General features: G+C 42.8%; 2 protein-coding genes across 10 annotated transcripts in view; one reads left to right on the top strand and one right to left on the bottom strand.

Moving 5' to 3' along the window:
- Positions 1 to 20,736, bottom strand: part of PLCD1 (phospholipase C delta 1) — a 60,379-nt gene extending 39,643 nt beyond the window's left edge. The window contains exon 1 of one of the 2 annotated variants that reach the window (XM_089533691.1): positions 20,422 to 20,736. In XM_089533691.1, the coding sequence (XP_089389817.1) occupies positions 20,422 to 20,455 (34 nt within the window). In that variant the 5' untranslated portion in view covers positions 20,456 to 20,736. Of the gene's footprint in view, positions 1 to 6,095; positions 6,453 to 20,421 lie in introns of those variants that run through there. The other variant, XM_089533690.1, reaches the window with a different exon arrangement.
- A 3,078-nt stretch (positions 20,737 to 23,814) lies between these two features.
- Positions 23,815 to 25,752, top strand: part of DLEC1 (DLEC1 cilia and flagella associated protein) — a 49,996-nt gene continuing 48,058 nt past the window's right edge. For all 8 annotated transcript variants that reach the window (XM_089533681.1, XM_089533678.1, XM_089533682.1 and 5 more), the window contains exons 1-2: positions 23,815 to 23,972; positions 24,664 to 24,804. In XM_089533681.1, coding sequence (XP_089389807.1) covers positions 23,871 to 23,972; positions 24,664 to 24,804 — 243 coding nt within the window. In that variant the 5' untranslated portion in view covers positions 23,815 to 23,870. The remainder of the gene's footprint in view (positions 23,973 to 24,663; positions 24,805 to 25,752) is intronic.

Genomic DNA, 25,752 nt, shown 5'->3' with positions numbered 1-25,752 from the left:
TCTAAATGCCTCCTCATCTTTTAAATGTCTACCACTCAGTATTCTTGTAATTCTTTATCACAGGGTCGTTTTTGAGGCCCTAAACACCTTTCCTTGTAATATGCAAATTTCTCCCGAAGCTGACCAATGGGAAAGAAGCAATCAGCCCCCCTCCCCTTGGGTTGGTTTTCAATGGCTTGGTGAAGGAAGAGATTTTGCCTTGCAAGTTGCTGGTAAATAATAGAAGGCTTTGGGGTTGCAAAGGCTGCAGAAATAGTTTGACCCCCCCCCCCAAACATCCATGGCTCAGTGCTATGGGATTCTGGGAATTGTAGTTTCTTGTGGCACCAGAGCTCTTTTGACAAAAGGAGACTGAATGGAGGCGTTGCCTGGCTGGGGGCAGAGCCTCTTGCCAGCAGTGAGAAGGCTGCGATGATGAGGAAAAGCAGGGGCTCCTCTGGTGGTCCTGGCCACTTCCCTTGGCTCCCTCCCTCCTCCTCCTCCTCCTCCTCCTCCTTCTCCTCCTCCTCTCAGAGCTCATTCACACTCCCTGGCTTTTCTCTCTCCCCCCCCCCCCTCTGCACTTTGAGACCCCTTTAACTGCCAAAGCTCAATGCTCTGGAATTCTGGGGTCTGTGAGGCATTTGGCCTTCTCTGTCAGAGAGCTCTGGTGCCACAATAAACTACAATTCCCAGGATTCCATAGCACTGAGCCCTGGCAGTCCAAGCAGTGTGTTTTGGACACAGAGATCCTCCAAATGAATCCAGTCCCTAGCTTTTATATCTCTCTCACACACTGCAGGAATAATAGTCCTGGGAATGCGAGTGTTTGGGAGACATTGAGACTTCTCTGTCAGTGATGGCTCTGAGGCCACAATAGACTACAATTCCCAGGATTCCCCAGCACTGAGCAGTCTCAAACTGGACCATTTCCTCAGTGTGGATGCACCTGGGGAGGAATTCTGGGCACTGCAGTTCAACTACGTTTGGAGGGTTATGGGACTCCCTGTCAGAGATAGCTCTGGGGCCACAATGTACTACAATTCCCAGCATTCCCCAGCACTAACCCAGGACAGTTAAGTCACTCTCAAACTGGATTATTTCCTCAGTGTGGATGCAGCTTTGGTGAGGAACTCTGGGCATTTCAGCCCAGCATTGTTTTATTTCTGCAGTGCATTTTGGATTAGAGACAAGGTGACCAGGCATCTTCTTCCTTTTCCAGGACATGTCCTACATTTTTTTTTGCTTGGGTGCCCTACATTTTGGGGTGAGGGCATTGGTCACCTTGGTCAGAGAGCTTTCCAGGGGTTAACTGCCATTCTGCTGTGGTGCTGGAACAAACCACCATTCCCACAATTCCATAGCATTCAGGCAAGACAGTTAATGTGGTCTCAAACCAGATTATTTCTCCAGTGTAGATGCAGCCCAAGCCTTTTGCCTCTCTTATGCCTGAGATTTCAAAGCCCAGCCTTGGCACCACAACAAACTACAAATCCCAGGATTCCATAGGATGGAGTGATGAGAGTGAAAGCAGTGTGGCAGCAGCCTAAGTGTGCTTAATGCAGCTCTTAACATGGTGCACCTCTTGCCTACAGAGTCTCACAAGACTTTTTTGTTGAACAGCTTGTACCCATTAACTCCATTTCATGTCTCCTTTATTTAGTGGGGAGGAATACAGACAAAACAAGTCAAAATGAAGAAAAACCAAAGTCCCTTGACCAAAGGGTTTGGTTGTGGAATAAGCCTCTGAAATATGCAAGAGGCAATGTTAAAATAAAGCCATGTTCAATGCTCAAATGTGCTGTTTGGAATGGGGAGAGGGGGGTGGCCAGAAAGGGAAGTACATTTCCGTGATCTGTCTACGAATAATGTCAAAATGTCCTCCATTTTGATCATGCCTAAGAAACATGCATTTATATTAACATTTCTAAAAAAGCCTCAATTTTTTGGCGTGTCCTCCATTTTTTTAAAATGTGTCCTACATTTGAAAATGTTGTCCTGCATTTGTCCTACATTTGTCCTGGTTTGGAGGTCCTCACTTATGGCAACCCTAGGTATGTGTCAAGGTGCTCTTTGGATCCAGCTTTGTTGCTGAAGGCATTGGCAAATGCATCAAGTTCTCCTTTTGTACCACTGAATTCACTGGTGCTAGAAAGTCCTGAGAAAGTCCCCAGACTCTGTAACAACTTTAACCATTACATTCATTTTGTGAATTCTAATTTGATTCCACCTCTGGGACTTTGGGAAGGCTGAGAGGGTGGCAAAGGAGACCCAACTGCCTTCTCAAGGAATGCTTCGTACCTGGGCAGCTCAGTTGGGTGCCAACTTTGTTCTGCCAGCCGTTTAGGAAAACCAAGGAGAGTGTGAAGCATTTGATCAAGGGTCTTTTAGGCAGCTTTTGTACTAAAAGTTCACCTCTCTCTCATTTTTCCTTCTCCACTGCTGTGGGGCTTCATGTGAGGCCTCTGTGGATCACTGTGGCTCTGGAAGGGAAACGTGGCTCACAGACTGGAGACGCCCTATTTGTGCTGCTGCCACTCAGTGTCAACAATATTTGGCTTAATGGGCAAATAGCCTGCCTCAGCAGAAAGCAGCTTCCTCTGTTCCTGCTTCCTTTTGTCTATCATTAATCTCATGTCAGGTCCTAGTAACAACATGCCACTGTGATTTCTCTCTTTTCCCCCTTAGGCTACAGCAAGGCTGCTCCAGCACTGCAAAATTAATGCAATTTGACTCTGCTTCAACTGCCATGGCTCAGTGCTATGGAATCCTGGGATTTGTAGATTCATAGTTTTGTTGGATATCTCACTTCCTCTGCCAGAGGACTCTGGTGCCACAACAAACTACAAATCCCAACATTCCATAGCATGCAGCCACGACAATTAAAGTGGTGTCAAATTGCATTATATCTGCAATGCAGCTGCAGCCTATGGTATGGCTTAACAGCAGGCCCTTGCAGTTACATTGTCTTACGGTTCAAGCTACATTGCCTAGGTTCAAGCACACTGGGCTTTTACAAAAAGCCATCAGTCTTAATTTGTTTCAGCTCATGTACAGAGTTTGGAAAAGTTATTTTTTAGACTACAACTTCCCAAACCCACCATCCAATATTACCACTGGCTGGCTGGAGGATTTGAGGGATTTTAGTTCCACAATGCAACATTTCCAGGTTATGTTCATCTATGCCTTGATTTATGGCTTCTTGCTTTACTGTTTTGTGCTTTGCAAAATTCTGCCAATCCAGGTTTTTTTTTTTAATCAAATCTGTTGCTGTTCTGTTGTTTCTCTACTCAGGCTGCTGCTGTGTTAGGGGTGTTTTGCTGTAAATTTTATTCAACACTTTGTTGAGGGATCCCCACGCAGTTGGCAAGCACTGATATACCTGTCAGCAAATCTGTTTAGGGTTACTAAGTATGGACTATCCCAAACCCTAAGACTTCAAGGGAACCGAAGACCAAGGGTAGACCCTTGTGATGTCACAGGGATTGAACCCTGATGATGTTACATCTTGGCGATGCCGTGAAGCATGAGGGCCACCCAATCCAATCCCCTGCCATGCAGGAATTCACAATCAAAGCACCCCTGACAGATGGCCATCCAGCCTCAGCTTAAAAACCTCCAAAGAGGGAGACGGCACCACAGTCCATGGCAGCGTATTCCATGGTTGAACAGCTCTTACCCTCAGAAAGTTCTCCTAATGTATACCCATTGCTCCATGTCCTGTCCTCTAGAGCAGCAGAAAATCTTGTTCCATCCTCAATATGACATCCTTTCAAATATTTAGACAAAGCTATCATGCCACATCTTACCCTTCTCTCCCCAAGCTAGACATATACCCAGCTGCCTAAACTGCTCATAGGGCATGGTTTCCAGGCCTCTCACCATTTTGGGCGACCTCCCTGGACACGTTCCAGCTTCTTGAACTGTGGCACCCAGAACTGTACACAAAGAGAGGGCAAAGAGAGTGACAGGAGCCCAGAGATTGGAGCTGAGAAGTCAAACTGAAGACCCACCTCCCAGGACCTACCTTCTGGGTCCCCCCAGATTTGACCAAATTTACTCCTGTAAATCTTCCTCCTCCTTATCATTATCACCATCTCCATTACCAAATAATTTGTAATGGCCTTCCCATGGCAGAACCACGCTCAAAGCACCTTACCTCAACAACAGAAAATTCTATCTGATCAAATAGAAGAACATTTCCTGATAATTCAATAACAATTGCAAGTCGAGATTGAACAGGCTAAACATGTCTCAGCAATAAATATCCACAAGGTTGGAGCAACGCTTATCCCTGTGTCAACAACACTCCTTAAGGAAAAGGAAACCACACTATTGGCACTATACAGGACCCAGTGGCATTGCTAGCATATTTGATACTCAGTGTGGATCATTTTTAATGTCCCCCTCCTCTCTTCAACAGCCTTTTCTGGGTCTGGAGGAGCTGCCAGTCAGGCGTGAAAGAGAGGTGACTTTCTATATTACCTGGCCGGAAGAGACACCAGATCTTTCCACCAGCGCACTGGGGGACAACCCCATCTGAGGTTTCACTCAGAGTGGTCTGCACACCTTGCACACCCTTACTGACACACCTGACAGGACTCCATCCCTGTATTGATTTCTCTGCTATCAAAATACAGATTGTAAGATCATTGGGGCAGAGCATTTATGTCAGTATACGCCATATATACCAGAAGTAAGCAACTGCAGCAGCTCTAGGGACCAATGCTGGGGGCCACATAAGCTTACCAGAAAAAATGAGGGGAAATTAAAAGTAGCTGAAACTTTTCTTCCAGTTATGAAAGGTAGGTATTGTTTATGTTAAATGGTGCTGGGGAGGGGGCTTTTAACCTATGTAAAAGGTGAATTGCTTCTGCTGGATGCTTCTGGGAGGAAAATTCACAGGCAATAAAAGGGAATTTGAAGGGAACAATAAAAAGGGTAGTCCAAGGACTCCGGAGGCATCAAAGCTGCAACCACAGTCTTGGAAGGCCACATGCAACCTGTACTGATAGATTAGATTAGATTAGATAGACAGACAGAGTTCTGCATGCAAAAATAACAACCCCAAGAAAATACAGCCTCAGTACAATCATCTTTCACAAGGGCAAGTCTAGATCACTAAACCCACGGCAGCAACAGAGTGAAGGAAACAGAGATTTCCTGTTTCTCCTTCATGTCCATGATATTTTAATGTTCTGCCAACTTTCTAACAATCACAACAGAAACAATAATACAATAGCAATATACAAAATGCTGCAGACAGATTGTGGGAAATTCACTGCAGTATTTCATTCAAATGACTTCCCTTATCTCCTTGACTTGAACTACACACACATACATGAACGCTGAGAGTGGGGTATGCTTTCCATTATTGTTTTTCCTCTAAACATACTCATTTATTCATTTAATTTTTTTAAAAAATTAACATCACACCTTTCTCCCAATATGGGACCCAAGGCTGCAGTACAGTTTAAATGGTGGCTGCTACAAAACTTTTAAAACTCTGTCTGTCTGTGATTAAACAAGTGTATTAAGACATCAATTAAACCAGTTTTAAAAGGCTGTCAAAATATACCAAAATAAAAAAAATAAAATAAAAAACTTTACCATCAGCCCTCTGTATCTATGGATTCTGCAGCCCTGGATTCCACCATCCATGGCTTAAAAATATCCAAAAAGCAAACCTTTATTTTTCCACTTTATATCAGGGACACAGTTTCACTACACTATTGTGTATCATGGACCTTGAGCATCCATGGATTTACGTATCGACAGGGGGTCCTGGAACCAAACCCCAGTGGATGCTAAGGGCCCACTGTAGTGATAATGATAAAAATGCAAGACACCCCAGTTAAAAGTCCATCTGCAACAGACATTTAACATTCAAAGGCATGATCTTCTCCAACCAGACGAAAGAGATCTGAGAAGGAGCCAAGAAAACATCATCCAAAGCCACATAAATGGTTTCCTCTAAAGGGGAGGGAAAAAAGCATATAGAAGAGAGAGCCTGGAGGGTTAAAAATAACTTTTTTGGTTTACTTTAAGGTGGAGCTGAGATTAGAACATCCGCCAGCCCTGGCCGAGGCTTGCCAGTTTCAACACCAATCTCTTACCCAATCTCCTCCCATTCAGAGCTGCTATTTTCATGCTCTCTTCCAGTAACAGGTTCTCCTGGGACTTGCTGAGTTTGGGTTGCCTTCGGAAGCATTGCATGGCTCTCCGGGAGAGGCACCAGGGACAGCAAAGACATCAGGAGGACTTCTCCACCGGATTCAGTCAACCAGGTTGCCACCAAGATCCTTGTTGTTAAACAGTGGCTGGAAAGTTTGGCGACAGCAGCAGCAAAAGCAACAACACAAGGAGGAGGAGGGAAGGAAGAGGACTGAAGGCTTGGCTTCCAATGTTGGACGGTGACGTTGAACGATCACAGCTCTCTGGAAGAGGAATTGCACTGCACTCCTGTCTTAGGGAGAGGGAGGACCAAAGTTCTCCAGTAATTAAAACTTAATTGCTTTGGGCGTCACATGGCAAGGGGAATTTGTGATGCTGCTTTTCCTTCTTCCTTGGCCATTCCTACTGTTTGGTCAGCCTCCATAATGGTTTGCAACACCTGAAAGTGGAGCTCTTTTATCATGATTAAGTGGAAAGGTAGCACTCTCTTCTTGATTCCAGCCTCCAGTTCCCACAGGGATGGCTGCTGTGAAATCGCGGAATGTTTACACACATTCCAACTGACTGGAACTGTTTTTTAATGTATTTATTTTTAATGAGGGAACCCACAATTATTTAGTGAGTTAGGTCTTAGTTATATTTTGGCTTGATTCCCACTACCTTTTAAACCAGATTCTGCACAAATGTGAATTCTGCGCAAGTGTGAACCAGGTGCAGATCAGAATCAATTTAAATTTGCCCGTCGACCAGCTGGAGCTGGATTAAACTATTGCCTTTCACCAGTGGATGGTTATATATATATGTGTATAGATAGATAGATAGATAGATAGATAGATAGATAGATAGATCAGTTAAAGTACACTACTTACAATGACCTGTGGATAAGCCAACTCGAGTTTTGGGGTCACTTTTTTAACCTAACATTCTAGACTTATACATCAGTATATACAGTATCTATCTAGTTGGTCCAAATTAATTTATAAATGTGTATTTTAGAGCACGCACACACCAGCATGGTGTAATGGTTTGAGCATTGGACTATGACTGTGGAGGTGAGGGTCTGATTCCCTGCTTGGACATGGAAACCTACTGGGGGACCTTAGGCAAGTCACATACTCTCAGCCTCAGGGAAAGGCAATGACAAAAGCCTTCTGAACAAATCATTCCAAAAACACCCCAGTGATAGGTTCATCTTGGGGTCACCATAAGTCTTAATTGACTTAAAGGCACACAACAACAACAACAACAACAACAACAACATACACACACAGATAAATTATAGACATCTGAAATGTTTGTTCAGGAAATACCAGAAGTAGATAGTGAATCATGTCCCAAAACGCACTGTGATCTTAATTTTGGTCTCTTTAGACACGCCCAAGTTTGACGACTCTTTGGTAAATTATCTGGATTTACGGGATTGAAGGATGGAAAGGGAAAAGAGATGGATACGAGGTGAAAGGTAGGTAGGAGAGGGAGAAAAGGAGAAGGAGGGAGAAGGAAGAAAGAAAGAAGAAAGGATGTGAGAAGTGTGGAGAGGGTTATGGAGGAATGGATGGGATGAAGAAAGGGTGAAGGGAGGGAAAGCATGAATGTATTAGGTGGGAAAATGAATGGGAAGATGTTGGAGGGGAGGTATGAATGGGGATTGAGATGAATGATAATGTTTTTAAAAAAGATAAAGCATCTGGATTTGTATTGCATGGTATGGGCAAATGTGGTGGGGGCTGTGAGCCAAACTCCCACCCAGCAAGTGCAAATACCTCTTTTCATCTCTGCAGTCCTCAAAATGACAGTAGGCAATTGTTTCCTGTAGTTATTTGGAGAGGGACTGCAGAGGAAAATAGAAGTACATGACGGTATAGTCACACACACACACACCGACATTCGCTAGTTTCCCTTTCATGGATTTGTTGATTCACAGATTTGATCAATATGTTCTCTCTAGAAATCTCTAGGTCCTCAGCAAAGTTCTGTGGTCAACTTTTTAATTCTATGATTAACTTCTGGAGGACCTAGAAATTCCTAGAGAAGTATTGTTTCATGAAAGTATTCTTTCAAGATTTTTATTTATATTCTGGGGTCCTTGTGGGGGGGGGTGACATGTTTTCTTGCGATTTCACATGGCTATCTGTGGGGTTTGAGGATAAAAAGCTTCAAATTATACAGTACAATGGATTTGTGCTTTTTTAAAATGCTGCTTACCCCTGCGATCCTTGAGGATAGAGTGGTTTATAAATACTATAAACCATTGAAAGGTTGCATTAACGCTTCGTATCACACTATCTATATGTTAGCCTGCCATTTCTCCTACATGTTAACACTTTGACCATGGAAGATTTGTGATTTTAATATGAAATAAGCTTCAACCAGCCCAACAATCTCAAAAGCTCACTCACAATTTTGTGTATTTTTGTGCCTAGTAAAGTTATTGCCACACAGTAGATTTGGGGGAGGAAGACAGAAAATAGGGAGGCCACTGCCAAATATGATTCAACATTCATTTTGGTGCCAGAGGTTGGCATAATACACTTTGTGACACCGTGACAATTCATGTTAAAGGATGATCACATGTTCACTCAAGTGATGGAGAAAATGGTACCCAGGGACACTCAGAGATTCATCCTTTTATTCTTACTCATCATGCTAAATCACCTTGTTGAGGAATTTTACACAGGTGAATAAAAACCAACCAAAACTGCAGTGACAATGATTCATTACATAATTGCCTTATTTTAAATGTCTCACACTTCTGTTGTAAATTTGGTCCTCCCCCCCCCCCCCACTTCTCCTCAAGAAAGTTTTAGTGGTTTTGTAGCACTTTTATATCACAGACTCTTACTACACAGTTATAGCACTACAATTCGATTTTAGCTGCATCCAATAGAATCCTAAAAGAGCCATCAGGGCATAGCAGTTTGAGTGCTGGACTACAACTCTGGAGACCAGGATTCAATTCACCGTTCAGCCATGAAACCCACTGAGTGACCTTGGGCAAGTCACACCCTCTCAGCCTCACAGAAGACAACGGCAAACCTCCTTTGAACAGATCTTGCCAAGAAAACCCAATGAAAGGTTCGTCTTAAGGTCACCATAAATTGGAAACAACTCAAAGGCACACAACAACAGCATCAACAATATCGAAATATTTATAACCCCCCCTGCAAAGATCTCAAGATGGCATTGGTTTTAGACAGATTGGATGATACAAATTTCATAACGAGATCAGCAAATGGAGACAAAATGCAAAACAGTTTTGAGCAGTATGACAATGTAACAATTTGAGAAGTTAAATTAAGATCATGTACATGCAAGGGCAGCAGTAAAATCAGTTCCAAATACAACTCATGATGCTTTTGTGATACGATTAGTCTTCATTTGTCTTGGATCATAAAGAAAAAGTTCCACCTTGTGGCCACATTAAGAATAAGCACCACTATCACGATCGCCCATTCAGTCACTGCTCAAAACTGTTTTGCATTTTGTCTCCATTGATCTCTTTATGAAATTTGTATCCTGTGTTTTGTCTTACAAACTGATAAGATTTTGCCAGCATCCAAAAAGCAGTTATTTTTCTAGGCTCACAACTTTTAATGCTACAAGAAGACAACAAAACATATGATCAGGCTGCTACCTTTATTTTATAATTATAACATTTAAGTCATTATCATACATTATTCTAATCAACATTACTATCTATAATCATGGGAGGGATCAGCATAGTCCAAAACACAGTGGAGTGTGTTTCCACTTTGTGTGGAATTTCAGGGGGAGTCAGGAATGCTTAAGAAGACAGTGCGGCATTTAAGTGAAATTCGGGAAACCTTAACATAATGTTGTTAACGTTTTTAACTTTTCTATGTGTTTGTGTTAATTTTATACTGTTTTACCTATATGATTTTAACTGATTTTAAAATGTTTTTATCTTGTGGTTCCTTTCTGGGGAAAAGGTGACACAGAAATGAAATGAAATAACTAAATACAGTGGAATTTCAGCAGAATTCAGGAAATGCACCTTCACTTCTGACTCATACATATTAAGCTGCAGGAGCATGGCATAGTGGTTTGAGTGTTGGGTTATGAGTTAAATCCTATAAGAGCCAATGTGGCATAGTAGATGGAGTGTTGGACTGCAACTCTGGAGGCCAAGGTTCGAATCCCTGCTCAGCCATGGAAACCCACTGAGAGATCTTCAGCAAGTCATCCTCTTCTCTCAGATTCAGAGGGAGGCAAAGGCAAACCCCACAATTAGCCTTAGGGCTGCCATTAAGTCGGAAACAACTTGAAATTATATAACAACAGGAATGTTGGACATGGTGTGTAATTTCAGGGGAAGTCAGGAATGCTTCAGGTCATGCGAAATTTGAGAAGAAATCAAGAATGCTTCAGACAGTGTGGCATTGAAGTTAAATTCAGGAAACCTTCACACAAAGTGGAACCTCAGCAGAATTCAGGAAATGCATCTTCAGCTCTGACTCACACGTTTTCTTTAAAGTTGCAGAGATGTCACACCTTGACAGCTCCCTTATTTACAAAGGCAGCCCTCAGTATTTCCTTTCAAGGGAAAGAGAGGGAGATCCACATGATCACCTTCTTATACATGCATACTTGCCAAATGTATTGAAACCAAATGTGATGAAATCCACATCAGAGAGAAAACATACAGTTTTTTGCTTTTAAAACCTGCATTAAATTGCATTCACAACATTCAGACTAGGTTCATATCGACTGCAAAATGTAATGCAATGTATTTCATGGCTCACTCTTTTCCACTACTATTAATAACATTTTCATAGAATCATATCTTTCCCTTTCTTTCGCTGTTGTGTGCCTTCAAGTGATTTCTAACTTATGGTGACTTCAAGGTGAACCTATCACTGAGTTTTCTTGGCCAGATTTGGTCAGAGGGGGTTTGCCTTTGCCTTCCTCTCAAGGTCTCCCAGTGTCCTAGTCCAACACTCAAAACACAACATCATGGTGGCTCAAGTCCTTTTTCTTGCAACTCTGTTATAACATTCTGCTGCTTTTTCAAAACAGCAATTTGTATTCAACAGCCTGGGATTCATGGCCTTGCAGCATCATATCTTTCTGGTTTTGTATCCTTGTCCTTTACCCTTCTCTGACATTCCTATTATCCACTCTTGTCTTTTCTCCACCTCCACCACCAGCCTGCCCCAGAATCATGGACAATCCAACTCCACTTTACTGCCTTCGAACTATTGATGCTGTCACTTTTAAACAATGATTGGAAACTGTGGGTATTATTTATGCATTATTATTATAGATTATAGATATCACAACATCAGTTTAAATTGATGCCCTACAGAATTGTATGGGTGAATTCAGACAGATCCCTGCTCTTAATGCACTTATAAAATAATGTATGGGCAATATGGGAAAAAATAAAGAGGAGGGAAGAACCAAGGAGGGAGGGAGAAATACAGTTACAGTGGACTCTTGGTATCTGCTGCAGTTTGGTTCCAGGGCCTCCTGTGGATACCAAAATCCATGGATGTTCAAGTCTCATTATATACACTGGTGCAATAAAATGGTGTCCCCTATATAAAATTGCAAAATGGTTTGCTTTTTGGATGATGGATAGTGGTGGAGGAATATTTTTAAGCCATGGATGGTGGAATCTATGGATGCAGAACCCATCGATAGCCGTGTTCGTCTGTAAAATCAGTACACAAAGGGATCTTAATAATAATAATAATAATAATAATAATATGCTTTATTTATATACCGCTCTTCCGAAACGATCAAATGATCTTGTAGCACCTTTGAGATGCTGGATGAATCATTAGGAAAGGGATGAAAAATCCAACTTCCCATGGCCCAGTGGGGATTCTAATCATTCTCTCCCGAGGTCATGGGTCTAAAACACACTGCAGAAATAATCCAGTTCAAGACCGCTTTCACTGCCCTGGCTCAGTGCTAGGAAATCCTGGGAATTATAGTTTATTGTGGCACCAGAGCTCTCTGAGAGAGAAGGCTAAATGTCTCACAAAACTACAGTTCCCTCTAGCACTGTGTCAGAGTAGTCTCAAACTGGATTATTTCTGCAGTGGGTTTTGGACCATGGTCCAATAAAATGGTACACCAGCTGAGTCCTCAAAACAACAGGCCATTTGTTAACAGGATTGTGACAGGCAGCAACCATACAGGATGGGAAGGATTGCCTGCCTTGTGCTTGAGGCATAAGACAGAGCCGTGAACAAGGCAAAGCCAAGCAATTCATAAACTGAATTGGAAGGGTGACTCATAAGAGCGGCCACGTTCCTTACTAAATCCGAAAGCAAAGCTTGATTAGTCACACCCTGACCTTCTTCTGAGCATATTTGGTATTTTGCCTGCTTTAGCATCCTGCTCAAATGAATTCAACACAGTAGCTATTTTATTCCATGTTTATTTTGCTATGAGAAGATTTGGTTATTTTGGAAAGCTCTCTTCAAGGGCTTTTTTCAAACTTCTGTTACTGAATACTTACTAGCAGATCCCGGGATTTTAATAACTCAGATTAGCAGAAGGGAAGTAAGGAGGCATTCCATTGGCATCATCACAAAATGTCAAATTCACCCAAGGGCAGCAGACTATCTTAGGGGAGGGAGGGAAAACTGTTTGCAACACACAGTTGTGGTTTTCAACAGAAGGAAAGGCCCGGACAGCTGCCCTGTAAATGCCAGCCAGTACCTGTTGCCTGAAGTGACTGCCTCACTGTGCTTAACAGCAGGATAACAGAGAGAGATTGAGAGAAAGAGAGAGAGAGAGAGAGAGCGCAAGTATAGTTGTATCCCTCCATATTTGTGGCTTTGATATTTGTGGATTTGATTATTCTGGCACCTCATCTGCTCTTTTCTTCTGCTGAATTAATTGAGTGCAAACTACTTTACAGCAGTCGAAGTACCCAGAGGACAAAGCGGGAAAGCAGCAAGAGGAAGAGAGAGAAACTGGGGATGTTATCCCATGGGACCCGGGGGAAATTGGAAGGTCAGTACAGTGTGATTCCGGATGCAATCATGCGGATTCACGTTATTGTGCAAGAGGTTATCACACATAATTGAAGTCAATGCTAGGTCAATTCGAACTCAATCCAGAGTCAACCAAGAGATGTGTAAATCTGAGGAAATACAGAATTTACAAATCCTGTTCCACTCCAAAGTTGGGTTCAATTCAAATTTTGCAGGTATGGAACGCATGTGTCGGTTGCACTTGGATTGCCTTCGAATCAGACTACAATTCCCAAGCTCCTTTGCTGGCTCTAGGTGAGGGGGGGTTCTCTCCTCTCGGAGTACTTCTGGAGCTGTTTTGGGGATGAAGCAGCCCTCCCCACAGACACACACACACACTGCCTCCCTCCCTCCTCCTCTCAGCCCTTTCCAGCTCTTTCCTCTCATCCTCTCCAACTGGAGGGAAGGGATTGGCTCTCTCTTTCTCTCTTGCGACCTTGTCACAGGGTTTTCTTGGCAAGTTTATTCAGATAGGATTTGCCATTACCATTTTCTGAGGAGGCTGAGAGAGTGTGACTTGCACCAGGTCACCCAGTGGGATCTGATCCCTGCCTTCTAGAGTCACAGTCCAATGCTCAAACCAATCACAAGGTTGCTTTGGACTGATTTTGAATTGGTGAACTACCTAAATAATGTGAAATAAGGGGTAATGGCTGCACAAATAATGTGAATTGCCTAAATAACGTGAAATAAAGGGCAATGAATGAACAAATAACGTGAAACAGGGCAAAACCATGAGAACCTGAGGCAAGTCCCACTGGAAGTGTAAAAAGGTCACAATTCGATTCTGCCCTCACTACGCATGTGCAGGAATGCTAATTCGAATTCTAGACTATGAAGGGTACGTACTCATATCATAATTTCTTTTGCATTCACACTACTTTGGCTTTGGGATGGGCGCTGTGTTCTTCTGTGGTGTGATAGCCATCCACGCATTTGTGTTCATTTCTGAATTTGCCCTATTTTCTTTTCTTTCGAAATTCCTCCCATGTGATAATGTCCTGAGACATTTTAAAACCAGCTGGAAAAGTGGGGCAGCAGAGGATTAATTGGCACACTTCAAGGGTATGATGTTGTCATGCTTTGTGAACATTTAAAGATTGCACTTGCATGGTCTCAGTAATTCTTATAGGACAGTCAAAGCCAGGGCTGGCCCCATCAGATAAAGGAAGGCAGTTGTTTCAGGCAGCAAGTAATAGATGTGTGAAGGGGTAGTGATGGCAGACCCGTGCCTGGTCATTTCTGTGGAAGGACAAAGGGATTTGTCTGTGGAAGGAGGCTTATTTTTCATATGCACACCATAGCCCTGGTGGGCTGCAGCACTAAAATTAAACTGCAAGTGACACGGGCCCATTTCACACTACACAATTGCAGCGCTTGGATGCCACTTTAAGCATCATGGCTGATTCCCTCTATGGAATCCAAGGATGTGTAGTTTTGGAAGACACTTGAGCAACCTGGCAAGGACTTCTAGTTGGCCCTCCGTTTTTGTGGGGGATCCATTTCGGACACACCCGCGAAAACAGAAACTCACCAATATTTAAGCCCCATAGCCTTGAATGGCATCCCGTGCCCACAGACACATGCGGGTGCGCACCCCATTATGTCCCTCCTCCGTTTGTCGCTCGCACATAAGCGAGGGTGCAAATTCCAAGTGCAAATGGAGGGGCAACTGTACTACAAAAGGGGGAAAGGAGGAGGAGGAGAGAGAAACTGGGACATTTTAAAAGCAGTTGAAGAAGTGAGGTGGCAGAGGATTAATTGGGACCGTCCCTGCCAAATCGCGATTGTAGGAGATGTAGTGGGAGAAAAAGGAAGATGGAATGATGCATGGAGGCTGCAACTGGCAGATTATGGAGCATTCCACATTCTAACATTTAATTCCAGGGCAAACTTGTCTTTCATCTTAGGTTCTTCCCTTCCCTTCTGTTGTCTTCTCTCCTGCTCTAGATGTAGAGAGTTAGCTAACCACACCCGTTCTCTCCTATCCCCCAGCATCACCACATACAAACCTCTGCCAAGTTTCTGGCTCAGGCTTTGAAAAACTTTCCCCCAGCTGATTCACACTCCTGTTTCTAGCTGAGCCTGCTAGTTTCCTCTGAGGCCCCCATCCGTCCAGGCCTGCCTGTGCCTAAAGGGAAAATGCGTTACATTCTGGATAATTAGGGACTTAAAGCAAAACAGAACTAACTTTAGGAAGCTTTACAAAGGGAGAAGAGACTGCTAAATCAGGAGATTTAATCAAATCACAACAGTGGGCAGGCAGGAGGTCATAAAATTAAATACATGCAAAACCAGCAGCATGAAAAATAATATGCCAATGCAGTGGCATGGAAGAAGGGCTATTCTGATGGAGACATTCCTCTTATTTGCATCAGAAATGACTTTTGGTTTTGGCAAAATCTCCAGCTATGTTCACTCAGATATAAATCAAAGTGTGTTCAGTAACTTTGCATTTCTTCAGTGCAGTCCAGTGCACATTTCCTTCAGAACTGGGACAAAATTACACTTGATATTAAACACTAAAAATACCAACCTGGACTGAGACTACAGGAAAAGGGGGGATTTAACCCTTTCTTTTGTGTCACTTTCCTTCTGGACCCCCCACCCACCCACCCATCCCATTAAGGATTGCTAGTATGTTCATAGATAAATGGCAGCTTATGGAGAGTCAAGAAAGCATCACTGTGAGCGTTGACAGACTGGCATCAAAACTGGCATTGGGGTGAACTGGGGGTGTGGAGTCCACACAACACATGCCTTGACTCTGCCCCCATGCTGGCATGATGGTGCACACCCCACCATACGGCAGGTGCCGTCATGGCGCTCCTCTGCTGCTGCATCCAGATGACACAGTGCCAAAGGAGCACTGAAATGCCACAGCACTGGAAGCTATGGTGCCCTTTCCACAGCCCAAAAAGAGACACTTTTTGCAGCTCCTTGTTGCGTAGTGGAAAGACCAGATCGGGGCCACAGCATGTAGTTGCCACGGCTTCAATCCGGTGCTGCAAGGGGTGGCTGCAGGCCTTAGGGGTGGTCTGTTCAGCATCTGAGAAACTTTGTGGCCCAGGTTGCACAAATGCAAAAACACCTAAATTTCACAGATGAAAACTGGGATACTTGTGGCCAAGAAACATCTGAGTGGGGTCAAGATGGCAAAAGTTATTGACAAAGAACACACAACTGAGGAAAGGCTACAGCAGTTTGTTTTTGCCTGAGCCTACTGAGAAGATTCACACTCCACTCCCTCTTCTCTCCTCCCTGCTGAGTTAATTGGCTGCAAGCTACTTTTGCTCTTTGAACTCACTTTTCAGCAACTGAGGGGCTGTATAGACCATTCTAAGGGATGGCCTGCAGCAGCCCCTTTTTGCGCCAGATTGGGGCCGTGGCAACCGCACGCCACAGCCCCAATCTCGCCTTTCCATGGCACAAAAAAGAGCCACAAAAAGTGGGTCTTTTCTGCGCTGCAGTAAGGGTGCCATAGGCGCGTGGCTGTGCCTTTTTGGTGCACCTTTGGCACAGCGTCATGTGGACATGAGACCAAGCACGCGGCATCATGCCTGCCTGGAGGCAGAGTTAGGTGTGCGTCATATAGATGCCACACCCTGACTCCACCCCCAAACTGACCTAAAATGCCGATCTGTACAGCCCTGAAGTAAGCTGAATACAAAAGGTGGAAGAGAAGGAAACTGAGACATTTTAAAAACAGCTGGAAAAGTGGGATGACAAAGAATGAATTGGGACTGTTGTTGCCAAATTGGGATAGATGGAGGGTATGAGGCTGGTTGGGCTGGCCCAGAGGATAGCAACAGGGAAGAGAAATATGGAGACATTGGCTCCATGATAAGATTCCTGTCCCCTCCATTAATTTTCCTTCCAGTCCCCAAATTTCTAGCATTGCAGAGAGTGAGACACGGAAATCTGTTCACATCTAGAACTCTTTGATTTGCTCTGTTCACATTCCCTTGGTATCTGCTCCTTTTCTTTCAAGGTCTAAACACTGTTTCTAAATTCTCAACTTAGGTTTTGCATTTCTGCATGGCTAGGAATATGTAGACTGGAGGGGAAATAAATTCATTGGGAGACAGTATTCTTATTTGGGAAGTGCAATGCCTGTAATTACACCCCCCAGGCATGTCCCAAGGTATATTGTTGCCTGAAACAAAGGACAGGATGGCACCCACTCCATTACAGATAGAGAAACAGACTGGTAATACAATTTTATTTGACATTGATATTTGGTCAGTGTTCTCACCATACCTGCCGGCCGTTCACACTGCACAGTTATAGCGCTATGATTCAATTTTAACTGCCATGGCTTCATTCTATGGAATCCGTGTGTGTGTTTGAGTTTGAGGGGACTCTATTTTATATCCTTACCAAATGTGCATTAGAGGGTGGCTGGACCAAGATAAGGCTTTATTTATTATACCTCTGGGACTCTTTAGAAACTGTAATTTTGTCTTTTTTAAAAAAGTGACAAGTTTAAAAGGAAATGGAAACAGACACCTTCACCTGAGGTGAAGCTTTTTCTTCTGGTTACAATATTATAACTTCACATTTTTGGAAAAACCTGTTGATATAATGATACGTTTTATTGGACTGAACTGTAGGCATCAGACATGTAAGCCTCACAGAATGATCCGGTTGCATCTACGCTGCAGAATTAACACAGTTTGACATTTTGTGGCTCAGTGCTGTGGAATTCTGGAATCTGCATTTTTGTGTGATATTTAGCCTTCTCTGTCAGAGAGCTCATGCCACAGCAAACTACAAATCCCAGGAGTCCATAGCATTGAGCCGTGGCAGTTAAAGTGGTGTCAAACTGCATTAATTCTTCAGTGCGACAACAGCTTTCATCAAACTGACTCATAAAGAACTCTGTAGAACTTGAAAGCCTGCATACTCCCACACCAACCTAAACTGATCCAATAGACAATATTACAATACAGTATTTATTTTACTGAAGTTACTTTTGTTTCTGTTTTTTCTCTCTGATGCCCTGAAGCTATTTCACTTTATGAATGTTAACGCCTTTCTTTTGAAATGAATGAGAACTGGAAAAATTTAACGTATCCAGTTCCGTTGTCACAAACTCTTGAAGCATGTGAGCACAGGCCTCTCCCCACATTGTGTTTTCTCATTCATGTGTTGGCCAATTTCTACTGTGTTTGAAAAATGTGTGTATTCCGTACAACTTCTTTGCAACTCAGCATCTACATACAGGTTGAGTCTCTCTCATCCAAAATGCTTAGGACCGGAAGTGTTTTGGATTTCAGAGTTTTTTTGGATTTTGGAATATTTGCATATATGTAAGGAGATATCTTAAAGATGGGATCCAAGTCTAGTCTAAACAAAACATTCATGTATGTTTCCTAGACACCTTATACACATAGCCCGAAAATAATTTTATAGATAAGGTTTTTCATAATTTTGAGCACAAAACAAAGTTTGTATACACTAAACCATCAGAAAGCAAAGGTGTCACTGTCTCAGCCACCCATCTGGACAATTTGGGATTTCAGAATTCCAGGTATGAGAGATTCAAACCTATGTTTCTAACCCAACTTAGGAGTTTATCACATGGGAGGCTAAGTGCCTAAATCCCGTGCAAAATGGGATTTAAATTCAGGAAATATCTCACAAAAGTGGAATCATTTTCACACTCATGAGGGGCATCGAGCATTAACGCGAAAATAAACCGCACAGAAAGTGGACAAAATCAGCCATTTTTTTACTTTCGGAAGAATCCCAAAAGTAAGAAGCACCCAATTTTGTCCAATGTCTATGGGGTTTATTTTCGCGTTAATGCTCAATGACCACGAAGTCATGCGAAAGCGATCCCACTTTTGCAGGATTTTTTTTCCACTTTCTGTACATGTTATTTTGTGTCGCTGTGTGAAAATGATCCCACTTTTGTGGGATTTCCCTGTTTTAAATCCCATTTCTGCACAGGAAAAACACCATTTGATAAACTCCTTGGAAGACTTGCAAACTTGGGGAAATTACTTAATTCTCAGTCAACATAGTTGGTTGGGGGATTCTGGGTGCTGTATTCCAAAAATAATGTTGCTGCGTTCTGCTTTCCATCACATCTTTCAATAGTATTCCACCGAGATGAAAGCAAGAATCCTGTACTTACTAACCTGGAAATAAATCTCATTGAATTAAGTAGGACTTTTCTGGAGACAAGAGTAGGGCTGTGCTTTTACTAAGATCCAATGCAGTGATCAAGAATATGAGAAGCGACTTATGAAGCTCCTAGTTTGCATCTCTATCAGCCTTAAATTCACACAGTAGTTTTGAACAACACACAATCCCTCTCACCATCAGCTCCAACACAGCTACAAGGAGACAGTAATATAAGTACACCTTAGAGAACTTTAAAGACAATTAAACATAACCAGATTAATAAATTAAATGTCTATGGAGCATTAAAAAATATTAAGTACTTCTTTGATCAATTTTAGACTGCCAGCCCCAAGGTAAAGAGATCGGTTTTCCTATACTTTACAAAAACACATTTCCATAATAGATTACAAGTCAGTAACACAATACAGCGCTGTAGTTGTGAAGGCAAAATGTAAGTAAATAACTTCCCTTGAAAACCATGTCATCCTTCTAAAACAAACAAACAGATTTCCCCAAGCAACTGAGAAAATTATATTTCAACATTTTGATTCGTAAATATTGTTTGGTTATAAAGCTGTGTTCACGAACAAATAAAACAGAGTAAAAATCAAGCAACATTTGCAGAGTTGTGGCGGCCCAAGTAACAAATAGAATAAGCTGTCTCCAGTAGTACAGATTCATTTGCCAAGCAGTGCTAATTTTAGATGCATGAGAAAAGTTTTTAATCTAAACTGTTTAAACCTAAACAGTTTAAAGCATGATTTGGTATGAAAACCACTTTCTTGGATGCACCAAATGCATCTGAGGAAGTAGATCGAAGTCTACGACAGCTCATGCTGCCAACTTCTCTTTCAGTTAGAATTCAACAATACAGCTGTGTTAGTCTGTAGAATCAGTATGAAGAGAGCTCTTGTAGCACCTTTGAGACTAACTGAAAGAAAGAAATTGACAGCATGAGCTTTCCTAGACTTCAGTAAGGTACTACAAGATCTCTTTACATACTGGTCCTGCAGATGAACACGGCTCTAGCTTTGAATTCTTGGTATAGAAACAACACATGCACAAGCATTTCATTAAACATGTGCATATGTTTCTAGTAAGGTTTTTTTGCAAATCTTTGACTTACCATTCGAGGCCAGCGCTGTGCCATTGAGTTCCATTGTTGAAAACTGCAGAGGAAGCCGGAAAGATGTGTGCCCAGATGTGGAAGAGAGCTGGTTTGGATTCTTGTCTTCTGGTTGCGCCCAGGAATAAAATGTTCAGTCCAGCTTGTGAAAGGTCCCTCTGTTTTGTCTATGCGTCCTTTCCATGTCCCAGAGGATACTTGTTTGTTGTATCAGCTATTCATGTGTGCCTTTTTCTTTGCAGATCTGTACAGCGGAGCAGAGCAAAGGTTTCTGAACAGGAGCCAAGCATGGGATGCTTGTGTTGTGTGTGTGAGTGTGAGACTCTGCAAAAGGAAAGAGGGCCCTCCTACAAAACTGACGTCCCTACAGACAGCTGGGGGAAACACACACAAACACAGGCCTCCACCCAGCTGTGTATTGGCAACCCTGTCATTATGGTGTGGAATGCAAGCCTTGGGTGGTTTGCAATATCTGTTTGCAAAGATATTTAAAGACCATGGGATGGGGGAGGAAGGGGGAAGTAGCCCAGATGTGTATCAAAGAGCAACAATCACAAAAGAAAAAAGTATCACAAAAGGAGCTCTCAAATCCTTCAACAAATAAGGAGACCTAACAAAATGGAAAGATTTGTTATTACGCACATTTCCCTGCTGTGAGTGTCTCTATTTATTTTATTATTTTTATTAGTCATCTTGCTACTTTGCTTGCCAAAAGATTTTCTTTAAAAAGTGACACATACACAAACCCAACTTTGGGGAAATGGGTGTTGCGAGACTGCACAGCTTGGGGAAGTTACTTTTATTGGGACTACAAGTGGCAGAAAGCTTCAGCCACCATAGGTTTCTGCCACACTGCGGCATGAATGCAGTTTGACACCACTTTAACTTCCAAGGCTGAATGCTATGGAAACTTGAGATTTGTAGTTTTGTGAGATATTTAGCCTCCTCTGTGAGGGAGCTCTGGCACAGCAACTAACAACAGATCCCAGGTCTCCATAGCATTGAGCCATGACAGTTAAAGCAGTGTCAAACTGCAAAGCTAATGGTGTGGGATGCTGGGAGCTAGAGTCTAACAAAATCTGGAGGACTACAGGATCCCCACTCCTTTGTCGTTACTTTGTGGTTGTTAAAATAAAATCTCAGCAGTTTGCTTCCCAGGGCGCAGAGGATAAGAATGCAAGTGCCCTGCCAAGAATCCAAGAGATGGCAACTCTAAACTGAGACAGAAATAGAACACAAACACACAGATCATTAGAGACTTGAAACTCCAGATGTTGACGGTCTAGGACTCAGAAAAAGATTTGTGGCTTTGAAGTCTCTTATTTAGTTACTTTCCCTGAAATTGAGAATGGTCATTTCAGAAGCCACAGGACACATATATAGCCATATCTTTCCCCGCTGTAGAAATAATTCAGTTTGACACCACTTTAACTGCCATGGTTCAATGCTATGAAATCCTGTTAATGGCTTCTCAACAGCGTAAATGAAGCACGACTGCGAGAGTGCAAAAGTTAATCGCGCTTCATTTGCACTATTGCGGAAGCAACAACCCAAAATGCATTGCAGTGGAGGCAATCCGTTCTCCTTGCCACTGGATTTCAGTCGTCTTTTGAGGAACAGGGCACAATTTTGTTCACACAAAACTAAAACAATGTGGTGAAGTAATGAATTGTATTTTGTGATTCTGTGTGGGACAGAAACACGATTTTAAGACATGCGCTGTAGCATCGAAATGGTGCATGCGCAAAACAATCAGCTTCAATGTGCTTACTGTTCATTTATGGATGTGTGAGAAACGTGATCGTGATATTATATGGTAATGAAACAATAATTGTGTGATTGCGTGGCCGTGCAAAAATATCGAGTGCTATAGCACTACTGTTGCATTAACTTTCATTCCTGCAATTATTTCTGTACTGGCCCTGGTGTGATAATCTCCATGGGTTTGCCTTAGGGTCTCCATAAGTCAGAAACAACTTCAAGGCACACAAGAACAACAAAAACATGATGTGTACTGAAATCCAATCCTTTTATTGGACAGAGTGAAGGTTGGAGCTTAGGAGCGAGGAACCAGATTTTGGAGCTGTGTGTGACATTTGGCCTCCTTTGCATCCTGAGTAGCTAGTGTAGGAAAGCAAATTGTCAGACTGTTGTTTGTTATACAATACTGTAACAATTGCAACATGAGCTCATATTCCTTGCAGAAATGTTGAGAATCTTGCTCTTGCTGGGCGTGTGGGAAATTCACCGGCCGGGGAACATATTCTGCTTTGGAAATAGGCAGAGTGTCCTGAAGTGCCACATTCCTTTGAGTGGGTCCAGAATGTTTTGCTGTATGTTTCTTGTTCTGCCCACCTACTCAATGCCAGAAAAAGCCTCTCCCTGAGCAAAACTTTGGAGAATGTAGTGTTTTGATCAGCACCAATTAATGATCAATTACCTGATCAGTAATTCTTTTCAACTTTACTGAGCTTTTTAGATGTTTTTATCTGTAAGCCGCCTTGGGTCCCTAATTGGAGAAAGGCAGCACAGAAATGAAATGAATAAATACCTTCTATAGCTTTTTGTGGGTTTTCCTAGAAGAGTTATTTCCTGACGTTTTGCCAGACTCAGTGCTATGGGATCCTGGGAACTGTAGTTTTGTGAAGCATTTAGTCTTCTCTGCCAGAGAGCTCTGGTGCCACAGCAAACTACAGTTCCCAGAATTCCATAGCACTGATTCAGGGCAGTTAAAAGTGGGATAGTGACAGAGCTCCAAAAACCCACTGCGGAAATAATCCAGTCTGAGACTATGTCAAGTGTCCTGCCTCAGTGCTAAGGAATCCTGGGAACTGTAGTTTTGTGAGACATTTAGCCTTCTCTGTCAGAGAGAGCTCTGGCGCCACAATAAACTACAATTCCCAGGAGTCCCTAGCACTGAGCCAGGACAGTTAAAGCCATCTCAGAGTGGATTGTTTCTGCAGTGTGTTTTGGACCTGAGCCTCAGGTTGCCTCCACGCTGCAGAAATAATCTGGGTTGACCCCACTTTAACAACCACAACTTTAACTCTATTATCATTATTATTACTACTACTACTGGTCCAAAACACACTGCAGAAATAATCTAGTTTGAGACAGCTTTAACTGCCCTGGCTCAGGGCTACGGAACCTTGGGAATTGTAGTTTATTGTGGCCCCAGAACTCTCTCTGACAGAGAAGGCTCAATATGTCTGACAAAACTACAGTTCCCAGCATTCCCTAGCATTGAGCCAGGGCAGTTAAAATGGTGTCCAATGGTGGGTTATTCCTGCAGGGTGGGTGCAGCCTGAGGCTCAATGACTACTGTCCCAGGCTGGTCAGGGAACTACAGGAGACTACCGGAAGTGGAGGAGCAGCGGACCGGAAGTGGCCGTTGCTAAGGGCCCTGCGCCTGGGCCAACAAAATGGGCCCTTAGCAACGGGGGAGAACGATGCTTCCAAGCGGGGAAAAGGCCTCCGGGGAAGGCGCCATGGCCAGGCAGAGCCCCGAGCCGGCGATGTTCAGGCACAGGCCGGCCTCGGAGCTGACTCAGGTGGAGGAGAAGCCCCGACCGAGCCAGGGTTCCCCCGAACATGGGCAGAGTGCCTTTGCATTAATCATCATAATAATGCAACTCTATTGTGTTCTTTTAATGCTGTTGTTGTTGTGTGACTTCGGCTGCATCCACACTGGAGAAATAACCCGGTTTGGAACCGCTTTAACTTTTTCTGGCTGTTTGCTATGGAATTCTGGGAGCTGGAGTTTGTTGTGGGGTCCAGAGCGGAGAATTCCATAGCAGAGAGCCAGACAACAGTTAAAGCGGTTCCAAACCAGGTTATTTCTGAAGTGTGGATGCAGCCTTCAAGCCCTTTCCAATTTATAGTGAACCTATTATCATTGGGATTTTCTTGGTCAAGTTTCTCCAAAGAAGGTTTTTGCCATGGCCATCCTCTCTCTGAGGCTTTCTTGACCCTTCCGGAAAGGCGGGATATAAGTAAAACCCATTGTTATCAGTATTATTATTATTTATGCTCTAGCCAGGATTCGAACCCAGATCTCCAGAGCCATGTGTTTTAAGAATTGTCTGGCAAAACCGTTGTCTGCCATCCTCTGAGGCTGAGAGAGCGTGACTTGCCCAAGGTCACCCAGTGGGTTTTTTATGCTCGATATTCCAGATTAATACAGGTGCCTCTGAATAATTCAACCCTTGAAACTGACGTCTTCCTTTCCTCTTCCTCCCGTAGGATATTTCCCATTTGTTAACCAGCGTCTTTAAGAGCATGTATACCTCAGAGGCAATAGGGGTGGAGACGGTGGAAAATATGATCAAGTCCCGCGGAGGAGACAACGTCCATCACGAGGAGTTTGTGAAAGAGCTGCAAAAGGTAAACTATCCATTTAGTGCTGTAAAAGAAGATAGGAATGAATGAATGAAATGCCATGGTTTGAACTAGCAGCACGAAATGTCGTCGTGCCGCTTGAGAACCGAATTAACTTGTACAAAGCAGGAGCCAAATATATTAAGAAGAGGAGCAAGAATTGTTATTTATTTATATGATATCGCCAATGTACAAACACTATAGGGATTACGCTTGAAACTGCGTGCTGTAGTGGTCAGATTATCAGACTAGGATTAAGGGAACCTGAATTCAAATCCCCATTCAACCATAAATGTAATAGAAATATAGTAATTAAAATCTCCGTTCAACCAGAAAGGTAATAGAAATGTAATAAAGAAAAGATTAGGAAGATCACCAGCAATCATACTGAAAGATTGTTTAATGGGTAGAAGAAGATGGCACCACCTTGTATATGTTACTTCTGTTTTATCTGGGGTGGGGATTTTAATTTGGAGTGATGGGTTACTAAGGTTGTTTAAGAGAGAATGAATGCTTGAGTAAACTAAGAGGGTACAGGAGCCATGAGCCAGAGTATAATGAGAAACAAGGGCCAAAATAAATATTCTAGCATACATTTATCAATCTAATTCTGATTAGAATAAATTTTCTTGATTCCTCTCACTATACACTGCTCATAATTTTTTTGTCTTTTGTGGTGTGCCTTCAGACCATTTCTGACTTATGGCAACCCTAAGGCAAACCAGTCACTGGGCAATATCTGTTTAGAGAGGGCTTTACCATCTCTGAGGCTGAGAGAGTGTGACTTGCCAAAGTCACCCAGAGGATTTTCTTAGCTGAGCAGATATTCGAACCCTGAGTAGTAGTCTAATACTGAAATCATTACACCACACTGGCTCTTCTTGCTCATAATTTAATAAACCCTTATTAAATCTCACACATTTCCACTACCAGCCCTTGATCATTTTTTCTATA

This window comes from Sceloporus occidentalis, unplaced genomic scaffold, assembly GCF_023333645.1.
Source record: "Sceloporus occidentalis isolate IW3139 unplaced genomic scaffold, rSceOcc1.0.p SCAF_7, whole genome shotgun sequence".
Classification (NCBI taxonomy): domain Eukaryota; kingdom Metazoa; phylum Chordata; class Lepidosauria; order Squamata; family Phrynosomatidae; genus Sceloporus; species Sceloporus occidentalis.
This window is presented reverse-complemented; position numbering and strand designations above follow the sequence as displayed.